General features: G+C 38.8%; 1 protein-coding gene across 1 annotated transcript; it reads left to right on the top strand.

Moving 5' to 3' along the window:
- Nucleotides 1-14,942: 14,942 nt before the first annotated feature.
- LOC108174559 (putative bark agglutinin LECRPA3) lies at nucleotides 14,943-15,535 on the top strand. The gene is made up of 2 exons (XM_017335660.2): nucleotides 14,943-15,147; nucleotides 15,249-15,535. The coding sequence occupies exons 1-2, from the start codon at nucleotides 14,943-14,945 to the stop codon at nucleotides 15,533-15,535; spliced, it is 492 nt and encodes a 163-aa protein (XP_017191149.2).
- Nucleotides 15,536-15,883: the final 348 nt, after the last annotated feature.

Raw genomic sequence — 15,883 nt, 5'->3', positions numbered from 1 at the left:
GAAGATGTTTTTGCTTTCGTATTCCAGTTGGAGTTTAGCATTGAAGAGGGATTCAAAAGGAAACTAAATCAGACTTGGAGTGGGCTTGACATGTAGGGCTTTGATTCTTATTAATTTTCACGGTGTGCAACCGATAAAAGGAAAAGCAGCAGCAAAGAGGGGGGACTCCGGCTTCTTCTTCTGGCGTGGAACAAGGCAGCGGCAAAGCAGTAACAATTTGGTTCTTTTTCTCTAGTTTTATTTTATGCAAATTTTCCTTCTTAGAATTAATATGAATTCTTTGTTCATGGGGTTCTAAACTCTTAGCTAAGGTTAAGAGGAGGCCCTAATTATGATTACTCTAGTTATATGATTGTTTAATTCGTGAATTTCATATTGATGATTAGTTTTCATTCACTAGAGGAATTGTAATTTTAATATTTGGTTCTTTGTGCTTGACCATAGTCTAGGATTTTGATACTGAAATTATTTGCATATGAATTTATTTCTGACCATGAATTGGATTCTATCAATGCTTTGTGAATGAGAATCATGAATTTATATTTTGATCCGACTGTAGACGAATATTGGTTTGTGTGGCTTCCTAGAAAATTAGCTATTTGTTTGACGCGACCAAGTTGATAAGTGGTTAATTTGTTTCTCACTACGCTTAATTGGATTTCTACATATTTGTGTATACTGGACCATGGATATAAAGATTGTAGGAATAGTTGAGTTTAAGCCTGACCACGGTAAAATTCACATCTCTTTGGGAAATTATTGGCATGTGTACCTGACCACGAACATATGTACAGAAGTTTTCATTAATTTGATAATTCATGAGTTGACAATTGGATACTAGGGAATGACAATTAGTGGTGGAATCAAGGCCTTAATGTTTTCTTACATTTGTTCTCAATCATATTTATGTTTAATCATTGGTAATTTTAATTATTCTTCGATACAAACCCAATCTTTATTTCAATTTGTTAAGTAATAGTTATAGGATTAAATTATTAAATCAACTCCGGTGGATTTGATCTCATATTTACATATTTCTACTACAACTTATTCGTGTACTTGCGAGTAAATTTGGGTTGAATTAATCTATTTATTAGGTTAGTTTAAATTCACATAAGAGGACATGGCTTGACCAAAAAAGCGAGGAAGAGCGTCAAACCATGGAGCTCCAAGTAGAGAATCACAATTGTAAAACAACGTTGAGGCAGAGAGACAGAGGAGGGAGAAGCTCAACCAACGATTCTATGTGTTCGACTGGAGGAATTTCCGCTGGGGACGTTTCCTGGCCAACGAGCACACAGCTCCCCAAAAGGTTGGCGCCGGTTGATATTGTCTGTCGGGGTTCTGCTTATTGGCAGGCTGTAAGAGAATGACAGAGTTAATTTTGAAAGGTGCCTTTGTGAGGCCTTAGGTGTAGGCCTTGAGGCTCACAATCAAAATTAACTTTAAGTGTTCAGGCGTGCCACTGCGATCTTTAGCATGACAGATGTATGTTTAGTTTATTTGTATATGCCCGAGAGACCAAGTTAGCTATGAAATGTGCCTTTGTAGGGCACTAAGTGTAGGCCTTGAGGCTCACAATCAAAACTAACTTAGTATTCGAACATATAGTGGTTGTTTCATTGTTGCGGAAGTATTATAACTGTTATACTTTAATCACCCGAGCCCGAAGAACAGAATGAACCCATATAGATGCCTTTGTAGGGCCTTAGGTATAGGCCTTGAGACTTCCCATCAGAATTAATTCTATTCTCAAACATTCTGTGGCAATCATAATATAACATAAGTAAAACTAAGAAATAGGCTTGATTACTTGCGCCTCAAGTAACTTCGGACTTTTTGTTATCAAGGACTGTCGTGGATGGGTTAAGTCCACATTGAGTTCTTTTTTATGCCTTGAGACCAAGGACTTTTGATTGATCAATCTTGTATGCCCGAAAGGTTAAAACTTAGATCTGGTCAAGCTATGAGTGCGAATTCCAACTTTACTTTTACATGGTCGGGCACCATTGAACCAACCAGATTCAAGAACCAAGACACTTTTTATTCATAAGCTTGCTAGAAATAACTTGAATCCAGATGGAAGTATAAATCATACTACTAGATTTATGAATGAAAAGACAGAAACGAAAAGGGTCAGGCAAAGCTGATCGTCTTGCAGCTTCATCTCTTCGTGATTTACAAAGGGTTTAGGAGCTAAAAGGGGGAATTGGGAAATGAGTTTACATAAAGGAATCGATACTACAGCAAGATTTAGACAAGGTAGCAGAGCTTTTACAAAGGCTTTTGGTGAAGGTTGATCTTAAAAATGATGAAGGCTTGATGCTGATTACAGCTTCGTATGCAAATCTGGCTTGAGCAGAGTTTGTATGTTTGTTTGTTTGATTGAGTGTCCTTTGAGCAGAGTTTGTCTTTCCTCTTTTATAGACGATTTGGCTTGGCTGCCTACAACATCAATCTTGCCCGAATGCAGCTGAAGGGTAGTGACTCATCAGCTTTTTACTTGTACTGCCATTGTAAAGTACTTTTGGGTTGATTAGCTGGCTAGTCTACACCACTTGACTTCTAGGTAGGTGAGCAAGTGGCTTAAATGATTTGCACTTAGTCGGAAAAAAAGGCTTCTTCTGCCTTCTGGGTTTCCGCCGAACCTTGGGCTTCCTTCCTTCTAAACCTCCTTCTGAACTAACTTCTTTTTTAGCCCAAAGTTCAAGTTTTAACCCAAACACTATGTCCTATGGTCAGTTGTTCTCAATGTGTCAAAAATGGACAGGTCCTCTTTGCTTGCCGATGTCGTGGCGTACATCAATCAACTCAAATCAAAAGTTGAGGAATTGAAGGCCAAAGTCCAAGAACAACTACAAAAACCTAAAAAGGGCAATAATGCAAGTAACAATCTTGATCATCACTCTAGCCAAAGCACCAGCTCCATAGTTGACCAGCATCATAATAATATTAGTAAAAGTAATAGGTCAGCTGCTGCTGCAGTTGTGGAAGTAGATGTGAAGATTATAGGATCAGAAGCCATGATATGTGTTCAGACTCCAAATCAAGACTACCCATATGCTAAGGTCATCTTCAACCGAGGGCCAGGCCAAAGGGCTCGTGGGTCCCATTAGACAAAAAAGGGCCAACCAGCTGGCCCAAATGAGCTAGCTAGCTAACGGGCCCCGGGTCGGGCTAAAAAGTTTGAATCTCAATGGCTAGCTGACGTCAACTAGCCGTTATTTTTATTTTACAGTTTTTTTTTTTGGCCAAAAATTTAAAAAGAATATTTAATTAAGGTCCAAAAAGGTGATTGGTTCCATGTGGGGATGTTGCTTTTATAAGCATGTTTGATTACTCAAACCTCTCCCACAGCAGATGTGGGACAAATATAATGGGTGCCACACATGCAAGCTTTTGATTGCTCAATTTTCTCCCGATGTGGGACAAATATGGGTGCCCCAAATATAAGCTTCTTATTAGAAATGGTAAATGTGCATTTAAATTAAGTTGTAGTTTTTAAATTTAAATAATATGTTTGCCCCTATGACCATTTGGCCCTCAATTGGAGATGTTTTTTGTGACAGGGTTAAAACGAGCCCTATGACCCTTTGGCCTTCAGTTGGATATGGTAAGAAATATGGCCCTGCATTGTTCATTAAAATATTAATTTCTTGCGTCAGATGGCTAAAGCGAGCCCACTGGCCAACCTTCGGTTGGAGATGGCCTAAGTTGATGAGTGCACTCAAATGTCTAGGGCTACAAGTTTGCCAATGGCTAAGCCAGGATTTGCCGAGGGGAGGGGTGAAATTCAAAAGAGTGCAAGGTTTAATTGAAGCAGTTGTTTTTATATTGTAGAGTGCAAAGTTTTAAGTCAATATTCATAGCAGAAAATAGTCTCTCCACCAAAGCGATTGTAAGTGGTAATATCAAAGCCAATTTAATAAGCTTAAATTGGCTAGGATTAGATTCTAAAAAAGGGGGCTAGTCAGGCAACGAACTAGAACCTAGTTTAAAACTAGCTTAATTACTAAATTGTCCTTGTTTAAATAAATTATTTGTATGCTATAATTATTGAAAATTAAGTTTATCTAATTAAATATATCCATAAACAATGCTTTTTATGAGATCATTATTTCCAAAACTTTTTATAAGATTGTTATTTCCAAAGCCACTTTGTAGTATACAATGCAAGCATGTCGAGCATCAAATAGTTGATGATTCAAAATGCTGGGGCAAGACTGCCATATGGATTTACTTTTTTTTTTTAACAGGGAGGATATTGTATTTCATTCAACTTTACAAACATATACAAAGGTGGCCAGTTGGGTACATAAACTTCAATGACCAAGAAATTGATCTGAAGTGAATTTGTGCAGTACAACAAATAATAGTAAACCCCTATACGACAACCACAAATACTGTCATAACCCCACATACTGTCATCAATACAAATTTGTTACAAACACATGCAACAAAATTATATAGACAACCACATAAGTCATCGCATAAATGCGAGGCCACAAAATGTCATTGCTGAGCGAGACCACAAAAATGATCCACGTTAAAAACGAGACCACTAACTCAACGTAAAAAGCGGAGACAACATTAACCAATGTAAGCACGCAACCACCACATACATAGGGAGAATAACCTAGACTAAAATACAATAAAATAAATCCGACATGTCCACAGTGGAGCAGCAAGCAAGAGATAGTGGAGTGGCAAAATGTGTAGAGATAACAGAGGCATGGGACACCCACCGAAGTTGGGGCGATACCCAAGGCACCAAAGACCGGCATTCGCCGCCTGGAGTGAGATGTAACAAGAGGAGGAAAGCAATGGCCGACAAGGATGGCAAAGGGAACCAACCACCCCGCCGCATGACTGAAGCAAACCCAAATAGGCTGAAACGATATTTCCAAGGGCAAAGCCCTTGGGGAGCCCAAAAGCAACAACGGTTTTGCACATTAAAACTGTGAGCAACCAGGAGGCCCCCGCTGGGAACACCCAAAATTGACGCCACCCAGGACAAAGCACGACAGATCCAAAGGCCCACCATGCCAAAGCGAGGGAGAGACCCATCGAACATGATACTGAAACAGCAAGACCAAACCCGGCAGCCACTGAAGTCACCCAAAATCACAAAAAAACAAAGCCACCCATGGCCACCAGAGGAACCCTTGTGGCAAAGCCCACTCGTGAAACTAAAGACAACCGTGGGGGGAGAAGGAATTGAGAGGAGCCTCGGATGAATGAGGGGGAGAAGAAACACCAAGGGAGGAAGCTGGGGGAACTAAGGCGGGGAGACAGGGATATGGGGGAACATGGGGACGGGGTATAAGAGAGTGGAGTGGAAGGGTGGGGGAGGCTTAAGAAGAAAAAGGGAACGAGAAAATGGAGGAAAGCTAGGGGAATGAGGATGAGAGGTAATGGAAGGAAGGGTGGAAATGTGGGAGGGGGTGGGGAAGAAAGAGAGGATGGGGAGAAGAGAGGAAAGCTAGGAGAATGAGAAGGAGAGGCGCCCATCGACCCCCAGCCTTAGCCAGAGGTTGGCGACTATGGAGGAAAGGGAAGTTGGCTGAGAGAAGGGAAGTTGGCTACTCTTCTCCAACCATACAGACCGCCTTATGGATTAACTAGTGAGGAGGCACTGAGAAATGATATTAAAAAGACTGTACCATTAAAAACTATCAATTATTTTATTTAGTTTCCTTTGCTAATGAGGACAATGCTTTTTTTTTTTATTGAGTAATGCTTGCTATAGCATGTACGTCAAAGTCAGGTGTAAGTTTATAATTAAGAGGGGTATATTCAATTGATATTTTGAGGGATTTTAGTTCTTCTAATGAAGTATTCAATCAGTATTTTAAGTGATTTTCTAAAATTCAAGGTGTAATCAATCATGATTTTAAAATCCTTCCAAATCTGTGTATTTAATTATGATTTTAAAGAAATTTATAACATTCCAGGGGTATTAATTAAAAATTGATTTTAAAGAATTTGAAAAAAAATTGAGGAATTAGAGGGAATTAGAGAGATTTTGTAGTGTATTATTTTAAGCATCCACAAATATCACATCTCCCTATGAGATTTTGAGGGAATTGAATCAAAATTTTATGGAATCGCTACAAATCAATTAAATTCCATAAAAATCCATGGATTTATAAATCCATTAAAGTTTCTTAAACTCTCAATTGAATACACCTCCCTAAGTGAGACTTCTTTTCTTTTTCTTAAATAAGAGTATTTTTTTTTCATATTTAATGGCAAATTTTCTTACATCAATTTCAACCGTACAAGTAAGACTTGAATAACACAGTCAAAGTTTTAAGCCCAAAATAGTTACTTTTTTTTTTTATCATAAAGACAACTTCCATTATAATAAAGGGGTGTTATATCTACACACTCATTTTTACTTCTCGCGCACCTCTTATTAATTTATGTCTTAATCTTCTTCAATTCATTTGATCTGATAGTTGGAAATTAAGAGAGTGTGTGATAAATAAAAATAGTGTGTGGATAACTACAAAGAAAGTAAAAGGCCCAAAAAGAATCGGGTAAACAACTACAGAGAAAATAAAAGGCCCAGGCAAAATGAAAGCAGCAACCCACAATACAACGAGAGGTCCACTATGACAACCCGTCCCGGGATTTACGGAACAAAAAGGGTTTTGTAATTTCCTTAAGTTAGGGATACTTTTCTTTAAAAATTGTTTTTGGATCTTAATGTGTGTGCCCGTGGGACCAAATTGTTTTGGTGTTGTTTCCCTCTGGGCCCACTCATTCATCTCTCTTGGTCTTTCTCTCGGTCTCACTCTTTCTCTCACTCACTTTCCCTCAGCTTTTTCTCTCTCCCTCATGCTCTCTCTCAGATTCCCTGTTCCCCGAGGACTAGTACACACCCACATACACCACACCTTATCTGGCACGCCCCGATCTAGACCTCATGGTTTTGTTTCTGAGAACTCACATAAGAACTTCCCAGTGGGTCACCCATCCTAGGAATACTCTCGCACGAACTTACTTAACTTCAGAGTTTCGATGGAACCCGAAGCCAGTGAGCTCCCAAAAAGCCTCGTCCTAGGTAGAGATGGGAAATTCTCATGTGAGCTTCCAGAAACAAAATCGTGAGGGCGTGGTTGGAGCCCAAAGTGGACAATATCGTGCTACGGTGGAGTCGAGCCCAGGATGTGGTGGGGGCCTGGGCCGATATGTGAAAATATGGTATCAGAGCCAATCCTTGGTCGGAAGTGTGTCGACGACGATGTCGGGCCCTTAAATAAGTGGATTGTAACATCCCACATCGCCTATGGGAGTGGATCCTGTAAGCCTTATATGTATATTCCCATCACTATCTAGCACAAGGCTTTTTGGGAACTCACTGGCTTCGGGTTCCATCGGAACTCCGAAGTTAAGCGAGTTCGTGCAAGAGCAATCTCATGATGGGTGACTTACTGGGAAGTTCCCATTTAAGTTCCCAGAAACAAAACCGTGAGGTCGGGATCGGGATGTGTCACACGGCAGAGTGACTCTGATACCAATCTGACACACCCCGATCTCAACCTCACTGTTTTGATTTTGGGAACTTACACGTGAACTTCCCAGTGGGTCAGCCATCCTAGGAATTCTCTCGCGCGAACTCGCTTAACTTCGTAGTTTCGATGGGACCCGAAACCAGTAAACTCCTAAAAGGCCTCGTGCTAGGTAGAGATGGGATATACATATAAGGCTTACAAGATCCTCACCCTTGGGTGATGTGGGATCTTACATTATCGGAGCACCCCGACACACTCACCACCACCACTATCATGTAGACCTTCCCTTTCCATCGTCCATGTGAAGCACTCGGACACACACAACACACTCAGGTCAGGCGAGCTCGTGGCTTGCAAGCCAAAATCCGGCCACCCCATGACTAATCGAAGGTACTAGATCTCTTCCCCTCATCCTAAAGTCCATTTTGGTATTTAGATCATAAGTTTAGGTGTGGTTTGGCTGGCGACCGGAGCACGGGAGGCTCTGGCTTTTTTCCCTAGTGAGAAATGGGTCAGTAACCCAAGTCCAGTGAACCCAAGGCCTCAGACCCATTAAGCCCAACCCACATGAGTTTGAGGTTGGAGTCGTCTTTTAGTATGAGTTGATGAAGGTTATAATGTAAGTGGTCAGCGGTTTGGGTCCCCAATCACTATCTTCACGCAGAAATGAATAGTCACCTTTTATTATTTTGCTACAATTCATAAACATCATATCGTACTATGGTAAATATTTTCCAACGATATGATGCCTATGAATTGTAGCAAGATGATGAGATGTGTTCGCCTCAACGCATCTTTCCACTGCTTCACTCTAAGACTTTATTGTTTGTGAGTACGTGGATGTCAAAACACTTTTAGCAGATATGATTAGTACCCTCTGGAATGGTACCATAGCACAGTCAAGATGAGAATCAGATGATTTTTGTACACTTTCACATTATGGAACAAAATGGTATTCGAAAGATCGAATTTACATTAGGGAAAATTGTGCATCTTTGGGAAAATTACTGCTTGCTTATCGAGATAACAAATGTGTGGTCGATACGCGGGCGGCCAACTGCTATATCGATAACTTATTTGTTGGGTTCATTAAGTAAGTGGGCAGGAAAACCCATCTACAGCAGTTGTTACGGATTAGCTTTCGTTGAGGCTTGACCCAAAGACACACTTGTTCTCGTAGTACATGACGTTACATATGCTTAGGCGAGACCCATTTTCATTTTTGGTTTTGGATTTTTCAGTTCAAGTATTTTAAATTCCTTATTTTAGTTATATATTTGTATCTTCTCGAAGTTACAAATGTTTGGACGAGTCATTTCCACTTTTAGTGTTAATTTCAATACGAAGTTTTTAACCTCTACGTTATTACATATCTATTTTGAAGTTATCATATTTTACGTACATATTTTTGACCCTACGTCAATGTATGTGTTTCCGACTTTATATCTTTATAAAGTATGTTTTCTACTTTTACACTGATAAGGGAATAAGGTACGAGCCTAGAGGCACGAAAGATGGAATCATTGCAACCCAATTGCGACACGGCGGCATTTTCCCTTTTGTGCAACTGTTCTGACTTGATTTCTTCGCTATATATATATTTATTTTTTTTTTCTTCTCCCTATTTTCGAGTATTTTAGTATAGGAATTTATTTCAAATTTCGGGACGAAATTTTATTTAACGGGGCAGATTTTAACAACCCATCCTCAGATTTATGCAACAAAAAGGGTTTTTTTTTGTAATTTCCTTAAGTTAGGGATACCTTTCTTTAAAAAAAAAAATTGGATCTTAATGTGTGTGCCCGTGGGACCCAATTGTTTTAAGGTTGTTTCCCCGGGGGCCCACTCCTTCATCTCTCTTGGTCTCTCTCTCGGTCTCACTCTTTCTCTCTCCCTCATGCTCTCTCTCAGATTCTCTCTTCCCCGAGGACCAGTACACACCATATACACCACACCTCAACGGAGCACCCCGACACACTCACCACCACCAACATCATCTAGACCTTCCCTCTCCATTGTCCCTGTGAAACACTAGGACACCCATAACACACCCAGGTCCGGCGAGCTCGTGGCTTGCAAGCTGAAATCCAGCCACCCCATGACTAATCGAAGGTACTAGATCTCTTGCCCTCATCCTAAAGTTCATTTTGATATCTAGATCATAAGCTTAGGTGTGGTTTGGCCGGCGACCGGAGCACGGGAGGCTTCCCGGTGAGAAATGGGTCAGTGACCTAAGTCCAGTGAACCCAGGCCCTTTAGGCCGTTTAGAACCTAGGGCCTTGAGCTCGTTAAGCCCAACCCACCTATTTTATTCATTTATGTTTATTTAATTTATTTTCTAAAACCCAAATGGCTGCTAGGCGTGGCCTTAAGCCTAAGGCCCGTTAGGACGAAACCCAAAACCCTTAGAGGCTTAGGCCTTAGGACTGTTTAGGAGTACGCCTTTGGGCCTTTGCATTTGAGCCCAAACCCCATGGCCTCCAGCCCGTTAACCCCTTGAAGCCCAGAGACCCCAAACCTAGTAACCCTAAACCCTAAGCTCTTGGGCCATTCCACTTGGGCTTCTGGCCTGATAGCTTTAAACCCAAACCCATTTTTGGACCTAACCCAAGCCCAACCCGGTTGACCCGGACCCGTAGACTTTGACTTGACCCGGTCAACGGTCAACATTGACTTTTTGACTATTTTTTTTCGGGTTTTCGTACGGGACCCTTCTTAGGGTAATTCGACGTCCATTTTCCCAAATTCAATAGTTTTGATAGAGTTTTATTAATTGGACCCTTTATGTGCTTAGGGGCAATTATTTGTGGCATTTCCGTATTCACTAGTTTGCGTGGCTCTTCGAGGATGAAGCATCTGTAAGTGGAGCCCTTCTAAAATGTATGTTTTAATAGTAGAAATACATACATGAAAAGCATGATTTAATAATTACATTTTAAGGAAACGTTTTATGAGATATTATGCTTACTGAGAATATTTTGAATTACCTTATTTTATCGAACCCATGTTCTTTGTAGTATAGATTATGGATGACTATATACTGCTTATGAACATGCTTTTGCACACTTTTTTATAGTATAGATGATGGATGACTTTATACTATGAAGATGTTTTTGAGAGAGAGAGAGAGAGAGAGAGAGAGAGAGAGAGAGAGAGAGAGAGAGAGAGAGAGATATATATATATATATAAACACACACTTATGCTGGAAAGATTATATTCAATGTTTTTGTGCGTATCTAGTGGTCACTGTTATGCATGCGGGCGATGATACTTATATTGGCTTTGGTCGGGCGTAGGTTGGTGCCTAAGGGCGATGATACTTATATTGGCATCGGCTGCGTAGGTAAGTGGCTTTGGCCGGAAGATACTTATATTGGCTTCGATTGGGCGTAGGTTGGTGGCTTCGGCTGTATGACACTAGTATATAATACCACTATTTAGCATATTTTACGATATATGTTTTATGAAAAGTTTTATGGCATGTTAGGGTTTTCGAAAAAACCTATTACATATTTTACTATTGAATTTCCATTAAACTTTGGGGGTTAGTATGTTGATTAACTGGTTCAATATTATATATATATATATATATATATATATATATATATATATATCAATTTGGTCCACTAATGTTTGTTTTGTGCCCCCTCAGGATTTAGATTTGAGGTGTACGATCCCGGCATCAAGACACTCCCGCATCGGCATCTTCGAGTCCTCTCGATGTAGGACCCATTCATTTGCTCATTCAATTATATATTATTTCCTTTCTAGTGTTAGGTTGTAGTTGTATGCTCTGAACACGTTCCTCATTTGCATAATCATTGTATTTTAATTCATAACTTTTATTTATATTCGTTGTTATCATGCATTTTAATATGGCTTTGTCACCTTCGAGTGTTAGCCAGCACATGCCTACCCTAGTGTTTGGAGAATATCAGGGTCAGGCATGTCACCCACACAAGCTTAGACTCAAAGGCTGTAAAAAGCAAACAATAAAAAACCCCTGCAAATATATACAAACAAAGTAGCATATGGGTAGAGAGTGAGGCTATACAAGGTATGTAAAATACCCAACACTCCGCATCAATTGGTCGCACTGAAAACCTTCCAACCTTGGGAGGCAAGATACAAAAGTGCTCAAGGCTTGGTACACAAAGAATGGGAACAATGCGTGTTGCAACAGGGATATCAAATCAAGCAATATTATGCTGGATTCAAATTTCAACAGCAAACTTGGGGATTTCGAGTTAGCTCAACTTGTGGATCATGGAAAACAATCACAAACCATGCTTCTGACTGGAACCATGGGATACATATCTCTGGAATGCATTACCACAGGAAAGGCGAGCAAAGAAACAGATGTTTACAACTTCGGGGTCGTTGGTTTAGAGATAGCTTGTCGGAGAAAACCCATTGATCCATAGTTGGGAAAGACTCAAATTAACATGGTGGAGTGACTTTGGTAGCTTTATGTTGGAAAAAATTGGGTCTAATTGCTATATTAAATCACATGAAAAATCAAGAAATAATTCATGCAATTATATATCAAAGTAATGCACACACATGAGTAACCAATATAAACGAACATGACATAATAGATTAGAAAATTTTGGAAATACGGTCGAGGAAAGTGTTAGACACTCTGTCTTTAAGACAAGTTTACGCCCCACTACAGTGCTCATGGTTGATCGGCTCATGTCTTCCAAAATACAACGACCACGTCCTTGTAATAGTAGTACTCCAAATCACAAGGCTCCATGAACCACGATTGTATTGAAAACTCTCTCATATGAACTCAATGAGACTGAAATGTTATTTTGTGATTATAGGGGGCTTCCCTATTTATAAAATGTGAGATGCCTCTTTGAAAGCATGTGACTATCAAAAGTTGCAATATTTCAACTAAGTAGGCATATCTTTCTACCAAAAGGCTCAACTTCCAATTTTCATTCAATTAATAAATTTAATATAATAATATTATTATTAAATTTTCCAACACTTTACGCTTGTAGGTTTTCACTTAGAAGAAATGTCAACATGTACAGAAAAAGAGTAGCAAAATTTGTACCTTTTGTATTCGGAGAGCTTTGTTGTCTCATGAACTTTCAATCATTGATCTTTCATTTTTCAATTAAAGCTTAAGCTCATATCGAAATTTATCGAAATAACAAATTGATCAAGATTCAAGACCTGCATTGAAAGAAAATGATCAAACAAACAAATTAAAAACAAAATTGAAATAAAACGAAAGAGATAATGAGTTTTGCGCAAAATACCAGAAATCGTGATAGGCACCAGTTTTAAAAATCTGGAAGTTCCCCGAATGTAGAGTGATGACTGATGAGAATGACGCAACCTATAATAACTGAAATAAGGAAAGATGAAGTTTCTAGTATTTAACTTGCTTTTCCGTTTATTACTTCAATCTAATGCCTAGAAAGAAAGAGGGGATTAAGTATCACTTGACATAATCATGGAGAAGAAGTGCAGAAAGAAGAGCTCTTTCAGATTTCACGCCTAGAATCTCCCCTAGTGCTTGTTTCTTGCAATGCAAGCAACCTGCTTCACAAAACGGATGAACTGGTTTTACTATTTGTTGGCTGAGACTAAATAGAAGCAATTTAAATGGATTAACATGTCGTGTCCCATATGTTTGATGAACGTAACAATGGGTTGACTAGATCAACTACATTGAAAAAATGTCCTACATATTAGAGACACAAGTTCCTTCCCCAAGATTGGAGCTCTACTTGAGGATACTACTCATGTCTAGTCACAACCATCAAAATGAATTTGGACTCAAAGGCCCTGTTTGGTGGGTAAGATTGGATGGGTTTTTTTTCCAATTAAATTGGATTTGTAACCCAGTCAATGTTTGGTGAGAAAAATTGTAACATGGACTGAATTGGCTACACATCTTAAATAGGAAAAATATTATGGGTTATGTAACCTAACCACACATTCATAGCACATTTGTGAGTGCTAGTAAAAAGTGCAAGAGAACACGAATTTCACCAAAAATAACCACAAACCTTACTAGAAAGTAACCATACAATATCATCGGAGGAAGAAAAGTAATGTGAAACTTGTAGGAAATCTCCTACGAATTTGGCCATACCAAACATTTAGTTTATTGTTCTGATTTTTCAGCAAACCTACCGGCAATTAAATTTTTTTAGCATTTTACTGCTTAAGTATTTATATAAATTCTCTTTCGTGTGTGAAGGGGTCAAGTACTCCACTTCTATAATTCAATTCTTTTACCCATTCAAATGGCTATGACCAAAACAAACTAAAAAAAACATACAAATAAAACAAAAATAAAAAGACATAATTCAAGACCTTTGATAGAGAAAAATAATAGAAAGAAATGTACTCATGACTAGGACTAATTTATAGGACACGGTTACACTGTCACTGCATATAACTAAGAATTTACATAAATTTTTGAACCATTAGCATAAAACGCCATGGTAACTGTGTACGCATGTATGTAAGTCTTTCATGAGAAAATCAGTGGAAGAACCCTTCTCGAAGATCTGATTTCTAACCATTTCCAAGACGTTTCTTCTTTTTATTTTTGGTCAAATCCTAGATTTCTATGTCAATGCATATCGGACCAAAAATATTTACTTCACCTGCCACACACTACATGAGTCATTCTTTAATTTTAAAAAGAAATTTCAGACCGGCGCCGTGGTCTAGCATAGTCACTCTCTACTCTTTTTTTTTTTTTTTTTTTTTATCAATCGATATTATCTACACTAAGAAAAAGGAGGTGAGTTTAACCTCACAATAAAATAACATTCATGTGGTTATTTGACGAGAATTATTTAAATATTTACTAGAGCAATTGGCCTGCAACAAAACATAATATTTTATTATAATACGAGTGCAAATTCCCATAGAATAAATACAGTCATTGTTCATTATTTAAATATTTTAATTCATAAAATAATATTTTATTAAATTAGTGGAATCCATTTAGGTATCACATTAGCATTTAACTGAATTTTTTTACAGAATTGTGACAAAATGATCACAATGATTTGTGACACCTATTTTCAAAGACTACATTGATCGATTTTCAATTTCAGAGACCATCCTGATAGGATGAGTCATGGACCATTTGTGATAAAAACCCAAACATAATTAAATACCATTTCAAACCAAAATATGGATAAAAGTATACATAAACAAATACAATGTCAAACAATACATCAAGCTCAATTGCTAGTTTGTTTCCCAGCACTTTATAGAGTGTGGACTAAGACTCAGGTCGTCGATGAATTTGTTTCGATTTGAATTGGTATACAGTATGGTGCGTCTACCGAACAATTACTCTGCAGATGTGTTCTTCAGTATATAAGTGTTATAATTAGATGATAATTCTGGAAAAAAACCACTACAAAATGTTAGATATGGATAACTCCGGGAATGTGTTCTTATATCTCCTGCTCTTCTTTATGTTCTACCCTTTTGCAACTGCTTTAACCTTCAACTTCCCAAGCTTTCCCAATGGCACGACCAACATATCCCTTGAGGGAGAAGCATATATTGATACCCAACTCATCAGACTCACTAGAAGCCCTGGAGAAACTGGGAACGTCGGTCGAGCAACTTACCGTGAGCCAAGGAAAATGCCACTGGAAAACTCGCAGACTTTACCACAAATTTCACATTCATAATCGATTCAGGGAGTGCTGATGGGATGGTATTCTTTGTAGCGTCAAACGGATCCTTACTCAACAGTGCAGCAGGAAATGGTGCTAAGCTCGGCCTTCCTGTCGAAGACCTCTCAGGAGACATCTCGAAGGCTCAGTATCCGTTTGTGGCAGTGGAGTTTGATATCTTCAAGAATACGCCACCAACCATCAGGGATCCCGATGGTGATCATGTCGATATCGACATCAACTTTCTCAAGTCTAATCTTACCGCACCTTGGAATGGTGGTATTGAGGAAGGAAAACGAAATAGTGCTCGGATTACAACTCCAGCTCAAAAAATCTATTGAATTTTGTGAATGGTATATTCATCATAAGACAATCAGGTACAAGAAATAGTAAATATATATGTGCTAGAGGGAAAAAAACAAGACTACCTATCCCTCCTTGATTTACGTCTAACAAAAAAGAACAAATAAGACACATCCCAAGGGAATTGACAACAAGACAAATAAGACACATCCCTTGAATTAAGGGAATTGATAACAAGAGACACATCCCTTGAATTAAGAGAATTGACAACACTATCTATCACCCTAAAATCCTTTGTACGGTGAACATGCAACCTAACCTAACCCTTATTGAATTTTGTGAATGGTATATTCATCATAAGACAATCAGGTACAAGAGATAGCAAA

The sequence above is a fragment of the Malus domestica genome, chromosome 11 (assembly GCF_042453785.1).
Source record: "Malus domestica chromosome 11, GDT2T_hap1".
Lineage (NCBI taxonomy): Eukaryota > Viridiplantae > Streptophyta > Magnoliopsida > Rosales > Rosaceae > Malus > Malus domestica.
Note: the sequence above shows the minus strand (reverse complement) of the source record. Positions and strands in the feature narration are given on the sequence as shown.